Consider the following 16,558-nt stretch of genomic DNA (forward strand, 5'->3'; position numbering starts at 1 on the left):
CAGGATACGGTTTTTTTCCCATCAGTTGATCCTATAAATAGCTGAATGAATGCTTTCATTTATTATATCTGATGTCCGTATCTACACATATGCATGTGCTACCATGCAGAAAGCCCCCGTTTTTCTGGATATAACTCCTCTCTATTATTAAGGCAGTTAATCCATAAAAAATAACCATTATTAAATGACTAAAAGACATAAAGCTATAATCGACAGCAAAAAAAACCCAAGCAAACTATTGCCTTCTGAAATATTGGATTTCTCTGAAAATTTAAGAGAAATATTGTCCACAATAGATTATAGATTAATGTCCACAACAGAAGCAGACTGCTCAGAAACATCCTATTCCATACTAAAACACTGCAACTCGGAAATTAGCTAGATACCAACCACCACACGTACACCTGAAAAGCAGAAATACTTACATGGGAGCTTATGAAAGTCAGTCATACATACCTACAAAAAAATGCCAGGGAAAAATGTTCCAAAGATTAAGAAGTAAAAGCCTTTATATTTGGAACAGTAATGAACACTTTAAAATTAATTTTTAAAAACCTAATCCTTCAGCTAACATAATTTATATAAACTACATTAACTGTATCCTTTCTTCAGCTATCTGAAGTCACAGCAGGAAGCATTTGTTATTCGTGTCATGCAACAATATACTAATCTTTTTGGTCACTTACGTCATTCATTTATTCTTTATCCTTTTCTAAAAAAAAAATAAAATTACAAACCATAAGGACTTCTGAAACAGATATTGGTAAATATACCCTAACAACACTTCAAATTTAGCTAATCTTTATAAAACCGATTTTAGTATTTAGTCTTGAAGTTCAGCAGGCAGTTTATTTTCAATTTATTTTTTTTTTTAAATTACTCCAAACATGAAATGCCTATTATTTAATCTGTATCAGATGCAATTTAGGGGAAAATAATGAAAGAATATTAGGAATACTTTAAGAATTCTGAAATTAAAACATTAATTCACCAGAGTGATATTCAGCACAATGCTTGGAGTTACTGGGTGCTAATTGTAATGATAATTTAACTCGGTAATAGACCACACTATAGCTGAAGATCAACTGGGAGTGACAACAACTCCTTTTTTATGTCCTCCATATGCTCACTCTCAAATCATGAAGCTAAGCCTTGCATGGATTTTTTAATAAAATTTAAAATGAACTAAACTAAAAAGCTAAAGAAGAGCAGTACTCCAAAAGTTAGAAGAGCTAACTTTCTAGAAGTCTATTTTCAGTCACAAACTGTCACAGCAGTGGTTAGAAAATAAAGAAAATTTTACAGAGTTTTTTACTTTTGGTGCCCAGATTCATCTTATTACACAGTTTAAATGCTTTCAGGGCAAATTTTCTTTTCTTTTCTTTTTAAAATAAAAGTGCTATTAATTAATTCTTTTAACTGTTACTAAGGTTAGTAAATTAGAATAAATGAATTCTTTAATTTCTTTTGCTTTTAAAGATAAATATACCAATGTGGACAGATAATGAAAGAGTACACCTCTTTAGTCGGACTCCTAAAGAAAGTTGATACTCCATTATGAATATTAAGATACCTTGGTTTGGAAATAAATATAACTGTGACGAATTTTGTATTTCTTTTTGTTAATCAGCATCATTATCTATGTAAACTTTATAAAATATAGGTCTTAATGGAAGTATATTGCAGATTCCTAAAATGTTTTGCACTCTATTATTTAAATAATAAATTTGATAATAAAAGAATAATCTAGTATGAAATCTACAGAAGAGCTCTTTGATGTAATATTCAATAATTAAGAAAATCAGCATTTAAAAAAATTGTTTTATCCTTTACACAAAATAATCTAATAAAAACCAAGGAAAAAATGTTTAAAGCTAATGACCTGAACTGCTTTCTTCTGATTGCCATGGTTTTCAACCCTTTGAATTTTCTGATCTCAGCATCTTATGCCTAACTCTGGAGAAGGAAAGCAAAATCTTTCCTACTTTTAAAAATTCCTATCTAAATCCTTTTAAATTCCCTTTAAATTAACTAGTTAGCTTACTGATATAATTATAATAAACTGGAAAAAGACAGAGATTCTTTTTTCATCTGGAGAAGGTTCTTGTCAAAAGCAATTTTATTACTTCAATTTATTAGCCATGGATCCAATTGCTTTTCTCACCAGTTCAGTGGTTTCATTTTCTGTATAATTTCAGCAGCTAAACCATGCGACCAGTGTATTCCTTTTACTCCACTTAAAAGACTACCTAGAAGTTTACACCAAAAAAAACCCAAAGGAAACAAGACCAAAAAAACTTGAGCTAAACATAGCTAAGATTTTAGACCCAAGGAGCTCTTTAGAGGAAAGAAGTAGAAAATGCATAACCAACAGTATTCTTTAGAAATGCCTTTTTTTTTTTTTTTTTTTTTTCCTTTAGAAATAAACAGAAAATAGTGCCCAATGGAGGTTTCCAGATAGACAAGGGTAACTACCTGGAAAATTTTAAAAGCAGTAAGGAGGAGGAGCCTGGAAGTGGAAGCTCTGGGGGCACAGAGAAAGATAAGACTGGTGTTGAGGGGAGAAAGAGTTGATAAATCCAGTCCAGCAGAAGAACCCCAAAGAGCAGCCACCTCCCTTTGGCAGGCCTACCATACTTGCAGGGCGACAATGACAGAGTTGGAAACCTAATCTTCAGAACCTGAGAGTGAAGCAGTAAAGGGTGCCTCATTGCTGCTGTTCCCATTTAGCTGGCAACAAGAGGTCTGTAGGTCTGGGGCAGACACCTGAGTCCCTACCTCTTCCTTCCCTTGTATTCAATTTGCAGTGTCTCATCAAGGGCGTGCTTTCTACCAGACCTCAAATCCCTTTTATTCCTGCTCAGCACCACGTCTCCTTATATCCCCCTGGCCCTACTACGCTCTACTCATAGCCAGGACCCCTCAGACTTCATAACACTCTTACCGCAACTCTTCTAGCACAGTATCATATCTTCTTTCCAGTGATTCTATCTTGGGAAAGTCAGAAAGCCAAATATTTGCTTCCATTCTTCCCCTTGAAAGCTATAAAACACACCAGAAAGCCACCCCCATATGAAGACCACACATCTTCCTCTGGTACCATCCTCACGTAAGTGGACTTCAAAAAGCACTCAGGGAGGCCCAGAGAAATCTGCTGGTATGTCCGATTAGCACAGCCCATTTCTAAACAGTTGACGCTTTTTAAAATGTTACACCATACTTCCCACAAGAGTTGTATGTAGATGGTAAAAGAACACCATTCTGACCTCACTGAAATCCATGGCAAAGGTCCTAATTGCTTCAGCAAGGGCAGTTTTAAACTAGTAACTTTCTTACCCCATCAGATAGACCACAGCCCCCTGCAATGACTTTAATGAGCAAAATTAATATTAAAAACCCTAAAGAGATACAATCTTTCATGATAAATACATATTTATGAAGTGAAAAGTGAGAACTGAAGAAGAGCAGTACTCCAAAAGTTAGAAAAGCAACTTTCTAGCAGTCTATTTTCAATCACAAGCTGTCACAGGAGTGGTTATAAATTCAGAGCTCCATGACTTCACCTCCCAAGAGAATGGGTGGAAGAGAAATCACTACTTTGTCTGGTGAAGCTAAGCTGGACTGAAATTAGACAGAAGTGCTTTTGCTCAAGTATCTTCAGCGTTCAGACAAAACAAAGAGAAACAAAAACTCATCCCTTTGACAGAGCTCTGAAATGTTGATTTATGGGACAAGATATATAACTTCTCCCATGGAAAGTCTATTGATACTGTGCAATCTCTTAATTTAGGCTGACGAGAGAGTAAGAACTTGAATAACTGACATTTCAGTAGAGCATGAGGGTAGATTATAGTATGTAAAAATGCCTCCGTGCTTGAGAGCAGTTACAGAATACGCTCAAGAAAGAAACATAACTCCGTGAACTAATAGTGTGCCACTCCCCAGTCAATGGCCAGGAAACCTACCAAACTGAAGGACCAAATTCTTTGGTTCTTCAGTGGAGAAAAAGAAAAAGGATCATAATATCTCCCTTAAAAAAGGCCATTGTCAGAAAAGAATCCGGAGACAGAAATTTATAACACCTTCGACTTTGCTTACTGAAACAGTGTGGCAAAAGATAAGTTATATACAGGACTTTGCAGCCAAAGTCCCTTTTTCCTTAATTTTCAGTGAGCTCTAGCACCCTGTGGCACTTCAGAAATAATTTTCTTCTGAAGTGTTTTTGCACATACACCAGATTTTCCAAAAAAGTAATAGCTATGAGCCATGTTTCAGTCAAGGTTAGGGCAACCAATCTGATCTATAAGAATTGCATTTAGCTAGCCAGCAATAAAACATTTGCATTTAGGCTTTATAATCTCATTTATATTGACCCTAACATTCCTCTGCTATTTACATGACTATCACAAAAAAACCCAAATCTGATTGACATGGATGAAATTTACAATATTTATAGAAAACTACATAAACGGTGCATTAAAGAACTCTGGAAGGAGAAAGCCCGGATTACAAATCATGCCCAAATTAGAGATACACTTTAAGCAGATGAACCACAGTGATATTAAAATGATTTTTGTGACCTCCTTTGGCTTCCTGACAGTCATGATAAGCCACTCCTACTCATTCTCCTTTTAAAGTAAGTATTAAAGAATTGACAGACTTACATTTTAGAGAAGGAATCAAAAACCCAGGAGTTCAAACAAATTCAGATATTGAATGAAATTTAGACTCAGGTGCATGTGCCTGTCACTGTAAAAAAAGAGTATGTGCTCCTTTAAACAGCTTCTTTCTGTACTATAATTACAGACAGCATAACGTTACCAAAACAAATACTACCCTTCCATAGTAAATTTATCACCAGCTTATAAGGTGATGCTGAATAAGCTAAATTGTAGGGAAATATAATGCCTTTGAAGCTCAAAATAAAGCATAAAACGCTCAATATTGAGACGCATGTGCTTCATACCTTAACAAAAAGAAGTTTTACTATATTAGTTTCTCATACTAAGTGCAATATGATGAATTTTAAGGTCAAAAGATGTCTACCTCAACTGTAAAAAGTAGTTACTCATTTGTAAAGTATTTTTACTAATACGCATAATCTTGAAAATTTTACACGAGCCTTATTTTGCCTTTGTGAAAGATTCATATTCTATAGCATTTCCATCGTCACATTGTCTTTTTCTAAACAAAATCAATGTGATTGACTATCCACCCATAACTCCCTTCACAACAAAGCTACCTTGTAGTGCACGTAGTGGAAAAGACAGCTGGTCAGTTCCTAGTAATGTTAATAACAATGACGATTCACAGCTAAGTTCTGCTCCCCATGAAACGCAGACACCAGTGAAGAGAGTTGAGCACGGGGAAGGGAAGTGAGAACACGTGAGGGGATCTGCATGAGTGGAAACCAGCAACCACCAGCGTAAGAAAGAGAACTGTACTGAACTGTACGGAACACCTTCGAGGCGGAGAGCTAATGATCATATTTTGCAAAGGGATGCTGCAGACTCAAGCTGGGGAAGGAAACGTGGCATTCCTAAATTGAAGGGCTTGGCAATCTTTGCACTGAAATCGGGTCCTTGCTTGAGGCATCCCCTTGTGTTTAAGAAGTCAGAGATGATGATTCGCTACAGTTAGTGTTTTCCTTTTGAAGGTCAAAACCAGTCTTTCCATTGAGGCGTCATTCCAGAGGAGCCTCTGGGCCTGTAACTTGTGAGGTTAGTGATCCTGGGGAGTGACAACGGTTGCTTGGTCCAAAGCACCTAATACTTTGGTCTTTCACACTGAGCTCTGACTCATAGCGCCCTACTCTTCTTGCCTGAGACCTCTCTGCCTCTTCTACCCCAGAACCTCCCAACTCCACCTGCGCCCAGACTGTCCCCATGCCCACCACGCTCACTCCGTCCAACTCGTGCTCCCATCCCTCCGCTGCTCAGTAAAACAGCATTGGTGCTACAGACTTAACTTCACGCTGCCATCCTGATGTGTCCGCTGGCACTGCGCACCAATCTGTCATCGACCAGCACCACCTCCTGCGCTAATGCTCTCCAGAATTTCCCAAGATGGGAGAGACCTCAAAAATCCGGGCAGCTTACACCTTGAGGACACAAGGGCACATGAGGGACAAAGACTGTGCTAGTGCCAAGAAGAGCAGGAGACAGAGGCAAGATGCTGGAGAAAGCTCTGATGTGAGCAGTTCTTACAGTGGGTGGAGTATCAGTTGAAAAACCAATAGAAAGAGAAGAGAGATCAAAACTTTCAGGAAAGTCACTGAGGAGACAGTAAGGAGAGGAGGGAAATCATAAGCGAAAGAGCTTTAGCCTACAAGGGAATATCTATAATAGCTAGCTATTTAATCTCCTAAACAGATGTGGCTTTGGTAGTTGCAGGTTTATTATTAGTATTATTATTTATTACAAATATTATTAATATTAATATTACAAATAAAGATTTTTAAGCTACAGCTTTGGCAGGGGCTGAACGTGAGCACTAGAAAATGATACACGCAGTCACTTGACCGTAACAGGTCCTGAAGTTTACCACAGGTCTACCATTTCATGGCGAGCAATGTTTGAAATACAACATCCTAATTATAAAATACCATAGTGAGGATACTTTTTAAAATAAATTCACTTAATAAACACTTAGCGATACATTTCCAATATGTTCTAATCTTGATTCATTATTAGTTGAGATCTTTTAAATAAATGCCAAACCACAGTGTTTTCAATTAGTACTTTACAAATATACAATTGCCCTATAAAATCTAAATTGACTACAGATTTAATAAATCTTAATTCAAAGTACTAAGACGATTTTTGTTGCCAGACAGATGGAACAAAACTCTTCCGTCAAAATACAAAGTAAGGCCAAAAATAAAAAAATTCCAAATTAAAAAAAAATAAAAATCCAAATCCATTTGAAGGAGGAAAAGAGAGTGGAAGAGATAAGGAAAAAAAAAAAAAAAAAGTGTATAAAATAATGATAGGCAGATCTCAATTTCTGGCCATCCAACTTCATTTTCAAAATCCCAAATGCAATATTAAGCTTGTTTTTAAAAGACAAAGCCATATTTGAAGGAAAACCCCACAAAAGTAATGAAAACTATTTCTAAAAAGTCAGAAAAATTATTTTATTTAAAGCAAATAGTGCTGCCCATGCGGTAATTGAACCCCCTGACAGACTGTTGCAATCGCACTGACTACAACAGTTTCAGAAGGTCATATACTCTGCTATACTATGTAAGAAAGTGTCAAGCCATGATATATTTATGATGTATTGCTATTTTGAAAAAAGTTAAAAAAAAACATTACCTTTCCTAAAACAGTGAATTAACTACACGTGTTTAATAAATGCTCAATTTGTTTAAAAGATTCTCTTTATCTTGTCTTTACTAAAGGTGCATGGGAGGGGAAATTACAATTTTAGCAATGTCGGGCCCTCTTGTCAGAAAGAAGGTGAACCTAAACAACTGGAGTAGCCAACCAAAGCTGAAGGGAGCTGTAATTTCTAAACTCTGAGTGCTTCCTCCACCTAATATTGTAGAGGTTACTATGGATACAAAGTGGAAAGGTTCAAGATAGGCTTGATCCATCAATCAGAACAATGTTAAACCAACCACCCAGGTGACAGATTACATCTTATTCTTTAATTCAGTTTGGCTTTTTTTTTTCTCATGAGATTATTTCTTGTTGGAGCTGTTCAGTTCAAACTCATTATTAAAATTTCTTGGAAAATTAACAAAGTGTAACTCTTCTCTTAGGCATTCTTCTACAGAAGAGACTCAGCACTTTCCAATTTCGTGTCCAAATGTGCTGCACTCTCATACTGCAGTGTTCAAGATGAAAATCATCTCCAGCAGGAAACTCTACATCGATTTCTAGAGACAAGCAGCCTCAAAATTACATTATTCACTGTTACTAGAAAAACAGCCTAGAACCACTTAGCATATTCAAGACACACATACTGCTTACATGTAGAAAAGAAAATTAGTCTTGAAATTCAAAATTTCCATCATTTTAGAGCTGCTGCACTTGGCTGTGGTAGTTATTGTGTTACATTTGGCACTAACTATGTTTGGCTTTTAAAATCATGTCAACATTTTCCATAAAAATATGTTCTATAGCTTCTCTAACAAAAATGGGCAAGAGTTCCAGTAATAAAATGTTAAACAGCTTTTGTGCCTATAAAGACATTAATAGGGCAGAAATCATTTCAACTTATGTAATTCAAGCACTGTAACTCCCAGAAGGATTTTAACACAGCCAGAATTTTTATTATTTTTAGCTGAGATAATACTATCTGAGCAATGGAGTCTGTCACTAAGCATACTTAAAAGTATCTAACATCAAGTAGGAAGAAACCTATTCTATTTTTTAAGAATATTGATTTTAACTCAACTTCAATCCACGTACATGCCATGCAAGACCACCAAACCAAGCAAAAAAAAATGAAGATGTGATTTATAAATACACGAGTTGGCAGTTACACTAAAATAAAAATATACAATACAAAAATCATTAGAGGAGAACCAGGACTGGTCGGTAAATGCAACTGCATCATTATTCTCACAGGGGGAGGCTGTCAAACGCATGAGGGCGAGTTAAATATCCAGCTCTCAACAGATGCCAATACAGGTTGGACACAACTCGGATTTATGCTTTTCAAAACCAATCCTGTAATTCAGGGAAAAAGGCCACTTTCTGTAAGTGGTAAAAATGAAAAAAAGTCATACTGAATTCACCATCCACCTTCTGCAAATAGCTTTTTTTTTTCTTTTTAAGAAAGTAAACAAAGACTGCCAGTACGGACTACTTTTCCTATCTCACAAGCACAATACAGGCTAATGTAGATAAATTCATCTATTTCCCAAAGCTGTAACTATACTAAAAAACCCCATTTTTATGTGGGCAAGTTTTTACAGCCCAGTTTTGAAAGGTTTAAAGTGGACAAGTTGCTGAATTCACAAACACGTTACAAAAATTAAGGCCAAAATCCTAAATTACTTTACAAAAGGGATGCATAAACCATATACCGGTCTTGTTCAATTTTTCATCAAAACCTAGCCACCTGGTATAGATTAGGCAGCACTCAGCAATATTACACAGCAGTTGGAAACACAACGTGAAGAACACCATATCCGCAGAGCCCGCGCAGGGAACGGGGGGAAGAGGTGGGACGTCACTGCGTGGGCTGGGACGGGTCCAAGCACAGCCGTGAGCGCTCCTCCTCCAGCCCGGACTGCCACAGAGTGACCTCACGTGGGTCTCAAGATTATAGGTGATGCGAAAGCCAGCACCCGCTTTCTCACAACGCGCTGCGTCCCAGCGACGTGCCACAGTACTGCCGGGAGAGTGCTGCACATTTAACAGACACCTGATTATTCCAGGAAGCAAAGAAAAGCTATTTCTCACTTCAGGTTCTTAGGTTCAGTGACCTATTTCTGGTTAGACTATGACACACACACAACCCCCCACGTAAATATGAATTAGAGGTAACAGCCATGATTAATAATCCATATGGGCAATACTCCACATATGAGCTTATGGAAAAATCAATACTAAGCGACACAACTGCCAGACAGTGGTGAAATAATGTGTAGAGATACCAGAGCACTCGTTGATATTAACAGTTGTGCTTCTAGGCACAAACATGCAAACAGGGAATCTTGTTGAACATTAGCAGGTTGTAAATTTCCAAATAAAATGCAGTACTAAAAGTGAAAGGTTGTTTGTTTGTTTTTAATAGTACATCTGTTTTATTAAAATAGCAACACTGACATATTAAAGCATGTCTGGTGTGAGGTGTCTGGTCAGCTGAAATTTGTGTGGGAACAAAAAAGCATGAGGAGAAGCCCACCCATATATTAGTGCATATACTGACTAGTGCCTACATGAGGCACCGTTAAATTAATACTTAATCCTTTTTGTTTTCATATACTGGGAATTTGTTTGTTAAAACTATGAATATCTGCTTAAAGCATCGTTCTTTCCTACATTTCCCTTCTAACTAAAGCAATAATAACAGCAAAAATTACAACAACAACAACAAAAACTAGGTTAATGCATCAACTATTTAATCTGCTGAATGTTAAGTATCTTGGAATGAGTTAGGATGTTCTTTAGCAAAGAAGTTTTATGATGGTCTTGAGACATCTGTGAAAATATCACCACGTTCCACAACATATCATCTTAAGAACTGAGCATGAATTATGGCCTTCCTACAAAACTGAATGTAAGGGTTCAAAAAAAACTCACTTGAACATCTGTTCATATCTGGCGTTCGGAGTCCGTAGTACCCCGATGGGCAGGAATGCAAGCATTCACCATATTGTCTCATTCCTTCTCTTCGTAGGAAGAAGAATAACTTGTGTTGGCATCTGATGCACCCATTATCCTTTGAACAAGATAAACAGCCTTTGCAAATTGGATTTGGTCCATAGCTAGCTGCAAAATAAGAAGATAAATTACACTTTAAGATCATTTGGAAATTATTTAGGCTGGAGGTCCTCTTCCCTCTAAAGTGTTACTTATCTACTGCATTATTACAAGTAGTTTTGAAAGGAAGGTTCTGAAAGTACACTCACTCTCGTATATCTGCACCGGCAAGTGAAAGAAATGAAATCTCTATATTTATAACTGTATGTAGGGCAATTTAATGAATTTACACACGTTTAAAATAAAGGTAGAGGCAAGCAGAGAACAAGCTATATAAAGTTTACCAGAACAACGTAAGTAAAACCCAGGTGCTGAATTCTAGTTTGAAGCTGGGAACATAACCACACAACAGCAACAAAATATAAGAACATCAGCACCCTGATATATGCAGCTGGAATATGTCCATGGAACTCCAGCAACCACACTAATGCAATTTCTGACTTCTGAAGAGAGCAATATTAAGAGTAAAGAACTCTCTGCAGAACAGGTACAGCACTAGCAACACATGCTGCCCCATAGCTCTCAGGGTTCCAGAACAGCTGTCTTGCAGTCTTTTCTTGGTCTTTCTAATGAGAATGTCAAGACAACTATTTGGAAAAGAAGAGTAGCAGTTCTTATAAGAGCCTTTTCCCGCAAGTTTCTGCCCCAAATAGGCTCAAAATCATGCACAGACATTACAAAAGGAGGGCATTTAATGCAGATTACCATTTTAGGCTACCAGCTGCTGTGCCTTCTATTCTCTGGTTTTGTTTTGTGTTTTCTTTTTTCTTTTAAATTACTTGGCTGATAACTGCAACACAAACTGTAGCGGCATCACTTTTTGCCCCTATGAGTTTTTATTATCCTGCATTTCTGCAGAGTTGCAGAACACTCCCTTGTCCCCATGGGCTGTCAACTCCTTCTCAGGCGCTGAGTCAGCACAGCAGGTTAGCAGAGGGAGGATGTCTCAAGACATTCCTGAAACCAGCATAACTTAACAGGTCTGCTTTAAATATTAACTTGGCTGCAGGACTTCACAGAAATTTGCCAGTTCAAACCTGGTTTACTGGAAACAAAAGAAAAATATTATGCAATAGAAGGAAAGTGTCTTTGGGGTCTCAAGCTTTTAATAGAGGCCACCCTGTGAGCAGCTGGCCAAAAGGACAAGGACTATGTTTAATTGTTCTATTTTAAAGCATTTAAAAGTATTCACACCCTAACATAGTACTCTGGTACTTTTATCTTGTATGCATGGATAATTGAGGTTGTTCAGTGGATGACTTCACCAGCGGAGCCAGGAAAAGAAAAAAGGAAAAGCCCCGGAACCAGTAGCTGATAAGCTTTACTCTCACCTTCACACATCTGCACACCACATTCCCACTCCCTCTCTGCTCCCGTTCCCCACACATGCCTCATCAAGTTCAGCACGACAGCATTCAACTCCGATCTTGTACAAAATAATCCTAGTGGGTGGCAGGCAGGATGAGAAGCCAAGTGATCCAGTGTGAAACAACTCAGCCAGTGGGAGACTTTCTGAGCGTTGGAATCCTCTGGCACCAGGCTCACCTGGTGAAACCCTCTTAACGGGAATAGCATCCTTACCCTCTACAGTATATGTACGATTCTTTAGCTCTCTGTTAACCCTCTTGTAATGACACACCCTACCAGACCAACTGCCTTATACTCCTACACAAGTTCCCATCTCCTGTTGCCCACAAGAACTCAGATATAACTTTTCCTACGGTTCATCTTGCAACTATTCTCATTCACGATCCACATCTTCAAAGACATAGAAGAGGAGAAACAAACAGATGATGAGCTAGGCTTGGATGCAACCCTCATCTCACTGTCGGCAGGGATTGCCTATCTGTAACCACATCAAATAATACGTGACCACGTACTCCAAAACAATTGTTGCTTAACACATGGTGGGCAATCCTGTAGACTTCTGAATCCCCTTTTAGTCTTCTTGCATCTCACTCTCAGTAAATCTGTACCTCCAGCTTATTCAAGGTTCCTCACAGAAGCCTGTACTATAAGAAAAGAATTAAAAGGAGCAAAGCAAAAGTAAAGATGCGAGATGCCTGTATTTATTCACCACTCAAAATGTATTTTGGAGTTTGAATCAGCTGAAGTCAGGGTCTCGTAGGCAGTGTGTTTATGATTGTCACATAGGGCCTGCCAATTGCCAAACAGCATGGATATAGCTAAAGACGACTATTCTCAATAGCATGGCTTGGGGAGGAGGGAATTAGGCTGTGGAGCAGATACATTTGTAGTATCCAGGTAAGTTTCATGTCCACCTTCCCTCACTGACCTCCATTAAAATTCAAGACTTCTTGGCTGCAAAATGTGTCTCAGTTTGGCACTACTGTCCAACTTTCCTTTATCTATGACTGCCCACATGTTACTCTCCTCAGGCACCTCTTTTTTCTATTTCTGGCAAGATATCTTTGTTGATAACTCTTTGTTCTGCAGGCAAATTTAATTATGCTGACCATAGCTCTGTCCCAACATACTCTCACGTGAAAAGGAGCTAACAGCATAAAATGATCCTCCATTATCCTGTCTATCCTTTGTTTAGGAGGTGGACGGCACATCTTTCACAGCTTATGGTCAACACAAGATATATGAAAGAGTTCATTACTATAGTAATTTTGTAAGTTGTATATATTTATCCCAAAATTTTAACTTGTGTGTAGGTTCCCCAAACCATGACACCTAGACTCTCCTTCTTTATCTCCTGAGCAGCCTTAACAAATTATTCGTAATTTCTGTGACCGTATTTTTCCCCTCATATAAGAATGCTGAGATTCAGTTCATCACAACTTGTAAACTGCTCTGAAATCCTCAGATATGAGGTATTATAGATATGACACATGTATTGTTACTTAAATGAATTGTTATTAAACTCACACACTGAGTTTGGATAACAGAGTTCAAGATGGTCACATAGTGATGACTTTCCCTGTTGCCCTCCTAGTTACTAAGTTATAACAAAAACCTAAAAATGCATCAGATATTTTTCTTTTCTTTCTTTACCACACTAAGCAAAAAAAAAAAAAAAAAAAAAAAAAAAGAAAAATCACTGAAGAATTATACAATGGTAAGGTGAGATAATGATTTGTATGCTGTAATACAGAGAGTAAACTTTATTAAAGAATCTGAAAACTTCCCATTGTGCTGCTTAGTCACCAAACTGAATAATTTCCAGGTATTTTGCATACAGTAAGTTATTCTGAAGTGTGTTTCACAGAATTGGTGTTCTTCCACATTGTTGTTGCTTATAGTCTTTTCAGAGCTTCATGGGAAGCATACTGACTTCTGTGACCTTTCTGTCAGTTCAACTTGTCCCAAAGCAGGGAAAAATCATGATATGCTCTACTATTAAATTACTTGGACAATGAACATATACCTTCACAAATCAAATACTGTAGCACTGTTTTTGGTGTCACACAGGCACGTCATCTTGAAGATACCAACTTAACTTTCTCTTTTTGCCCCTACATACACAGGCTATAATTAAATTCTACAAAATCCTCCCTGCCCCAAAGTCTTCCCTTTCCATCTCAGTTTTTTAACATAGAAAATACAATGTATTCTTATCACATACAGCTATTTCAATTCTCATATAATTGCTCTTTGAAGGAGGAAGTGAATGCCTCTGCATTCAGCAGAAATGTCTGTACAATTCCTTTTGAATTTCTTCATAACCTCTTCTTTTTCATTCTGCATTAGACTGCAAGAAAAAATAAAAGGCTTACAAAACATGGTCAATCACATTCCAAGTTACCAGTTGCATCATGCGCAATGTAAAACATCACGCTACTCATCTCTATTTCAACCCTGCCTGGAACACCCTCCTCAACTCTGTGTGCCAGGCAAGGCAGGTTTCCTCCAGCCAAATCCCTCATGGAAACTCGCCCCTTCCACAAGGCCCACAAATGTTAACCAGTGTCAGAGCGCTGCTGTCGTCACATCATAAAACCGAAAATGCACACATGCTCTAAGTTAGCACCATCCTCTGGGTCTCAAAGCGCATGACTGCGCTGGCTGTCTGTTAAGATTGTAAGGTCCTTGCAGCACAAGTAATGTTTTGTACAGCCACATAAGCATGTACGCAGGTGTGAACACCGCACATAAACACAAACGCACACCTTTATACAGATAACGTATTTTTTATTCCTTCTGGTTGCTGCTTCTACAGCTATACTCTAGGGCATCTCTATATTTAAAGAAAAAGCTTTTACAGACTTGATTCCCTACGTTGAGCTTTTATTTTAAATCTGGGATTAAATTTGCCAAGTTTGCAAATGTTACTTGAGAACACAGACTAGTACCCAAACACTGAACGAAACATGTCTGAACTCTAAGGGTGTTCAAAGTTTCATGGTTTGGGTTCATATCAAGTGAAATCAAATGTCAGCTAATTACTTTAACTCTTGTCTGGATCAAATGTGTTTAAGCCATATTGCTGAAGCGGTTTTAAGTGAATTGTTATGACTATTTGAAATCACAAGAGAATCAACAGTACAAAATTAGTCCAGCCTGTTCCCCACAAGAATACAAGTTGTTCTGTAAGCAACAGAACTAAGAGCATTTGATTTTCAGTGATCCTACTGTTTTGCAGCCCATACCACAACAACTACTACTAATTTGTGTCTTTCTTGGTACACCCACTTGTTAGGTGTCACAAACCTCTTTTGAACCTGGTGCTTCAGCTCACCACAAGAACCTGGAATTTTTACACTTCTGTAAAAACCAGGCTGAAATGGACAAATGAATCCAAAACCAATTGGAAGAGGAGGGCCTGGCAGAGAAACAAGCAGTAGAAAAAGTCATTACCTAAATATAATTTCTTTAGAGGGCCTGGCTAACATGCTCATTATATTCTTAATATCACTTGTTGCCTGGTCATGGTGTCTCTGTTTGGCAGTCTTTGGTCTTTTGAACTCTCCGCAGTCAGAAACCGGGCTTAACGGTACAATGGCCAGCTTAATGCCACTCTTGTCCTAACTGGGATTGTGGCCACATAAGTGCGGGTAATTGGATTTTAGTTCAGATTTAGCAGGAATGTCTCCAAGACACTTATCACTATAAACATGAGGTGTGCAGACGGGGCTTAGAGGAGGGGAGCAACTAAAAGACCACTACAAGCTGCACTTATTACAGAAAGAGCAGATTTCATAATCCTGAATTCAACTAATGCTATAAAAAGACATCCCACACATATCTCAAGAAAACCAACTAAAATACACTCATGTTTGGCATATGTCTTCAGGGTACCAAAGAATGGAACAAAGAATACAGCCTTACAGATACACCAATATTACATAGTATACCAATGTACTAACACTGTAAGACTGCAAGGTTATTACAGTTAAAAGCCATCTGATGGACTATGAACAGAAGTTGGCCAAGAAAAATACCTATTTTTCATTAGAGCTTTGTGAAAGCAAAAGTAAGTTTTGGACAGAAAACTTCAATAACAAAAAAAAAAAAAAAAAAAAGGGGGGGGGGGGATGACTAGCTCAATTCTAGTCATTGTCTTTAAAAGAATTAAAAGATTCAAGGTCAAAGGGGATTTTTATGAACAATTAACCCAATGCCCTGTACAAAAAAGCCACAGAACTTGTGCTTTACTAAAACATATGATTTAAGAAACCATTCGATCTTGATTTTTAAATTGTCAGCGGTAAGGAAACCACCACAACCTTTGTTGAGATATCATAGGGGCTAATCATTCTCACTGTTGAAAATCTGCAGTGGAATTTTGAACTTCAAATAGCAACCACTGAACCTTTTTATATTTTTGCCTGCCAGACTGTTAACAGTTTTTCAATGTTTTTTTCCCCAATGCAGACACTCTGATCAGGTCAAGCCTTAGCCTTCTCATGGGTAAGATAAACAGAGCAAGATTCCAGAATGTCTCACCGCAAGGCAAAGTATCCAGTCCTTTGATCAATCCCTTACCATTTTATCAACATGCTTAGGGACACCAAAAAAAAAAAAAAAAAAAAAAGAGCTCAGCAATGGGAAAGCGATTGTACCAGTGCCAAACACAGAAGTGATATAACCTCTCTACTTTTCCTAGATGTTACTCTCCCAAAACATTCATGTGTTATGTAAGGTTTTTTGAC

At 37.7% G+C, this 16,558-nt stretch overlaps 1 protein-coding gene across 2 annotated transcripts in view; it reads right to left on the reverse strand.

The window, feature by feature from the left end:
* The window catches only part of RSPO2 (R-spondin 2), a 120,806-nt gene that overhangs the window by 44,593 nt on the left and 59,655 nt on the right, over window positions 1-16,558 (reverse strand). For both annotated transcript variants that reach the window (XM_049830339.1, XM_049830329.1), the window contains one exon: window positions 10,260-10,448. In XM_049830339.1, the coding sequence (XP_049686296.1) occupies window positions 10,260-10,448 (189 nt within the window). The remainder of the gene's footprint in view (window positions 1-10,259; window positions 10,449-16,558) is intronic.

Source organism: Accipiter gentilis, chromosome 2 (genome assembly GCF_929443795.1).
Source record: "Accipiter gentilis chromosome 2, bAccGen1.1, whole genome shotgun sequence".
In the NCBI taxonomy this organism is placed as follows: Eukaryota; Metazoa; Chordata; class Aves; order Accipitriformes; family Accipitridae; genus Astur; species Astur gentilis.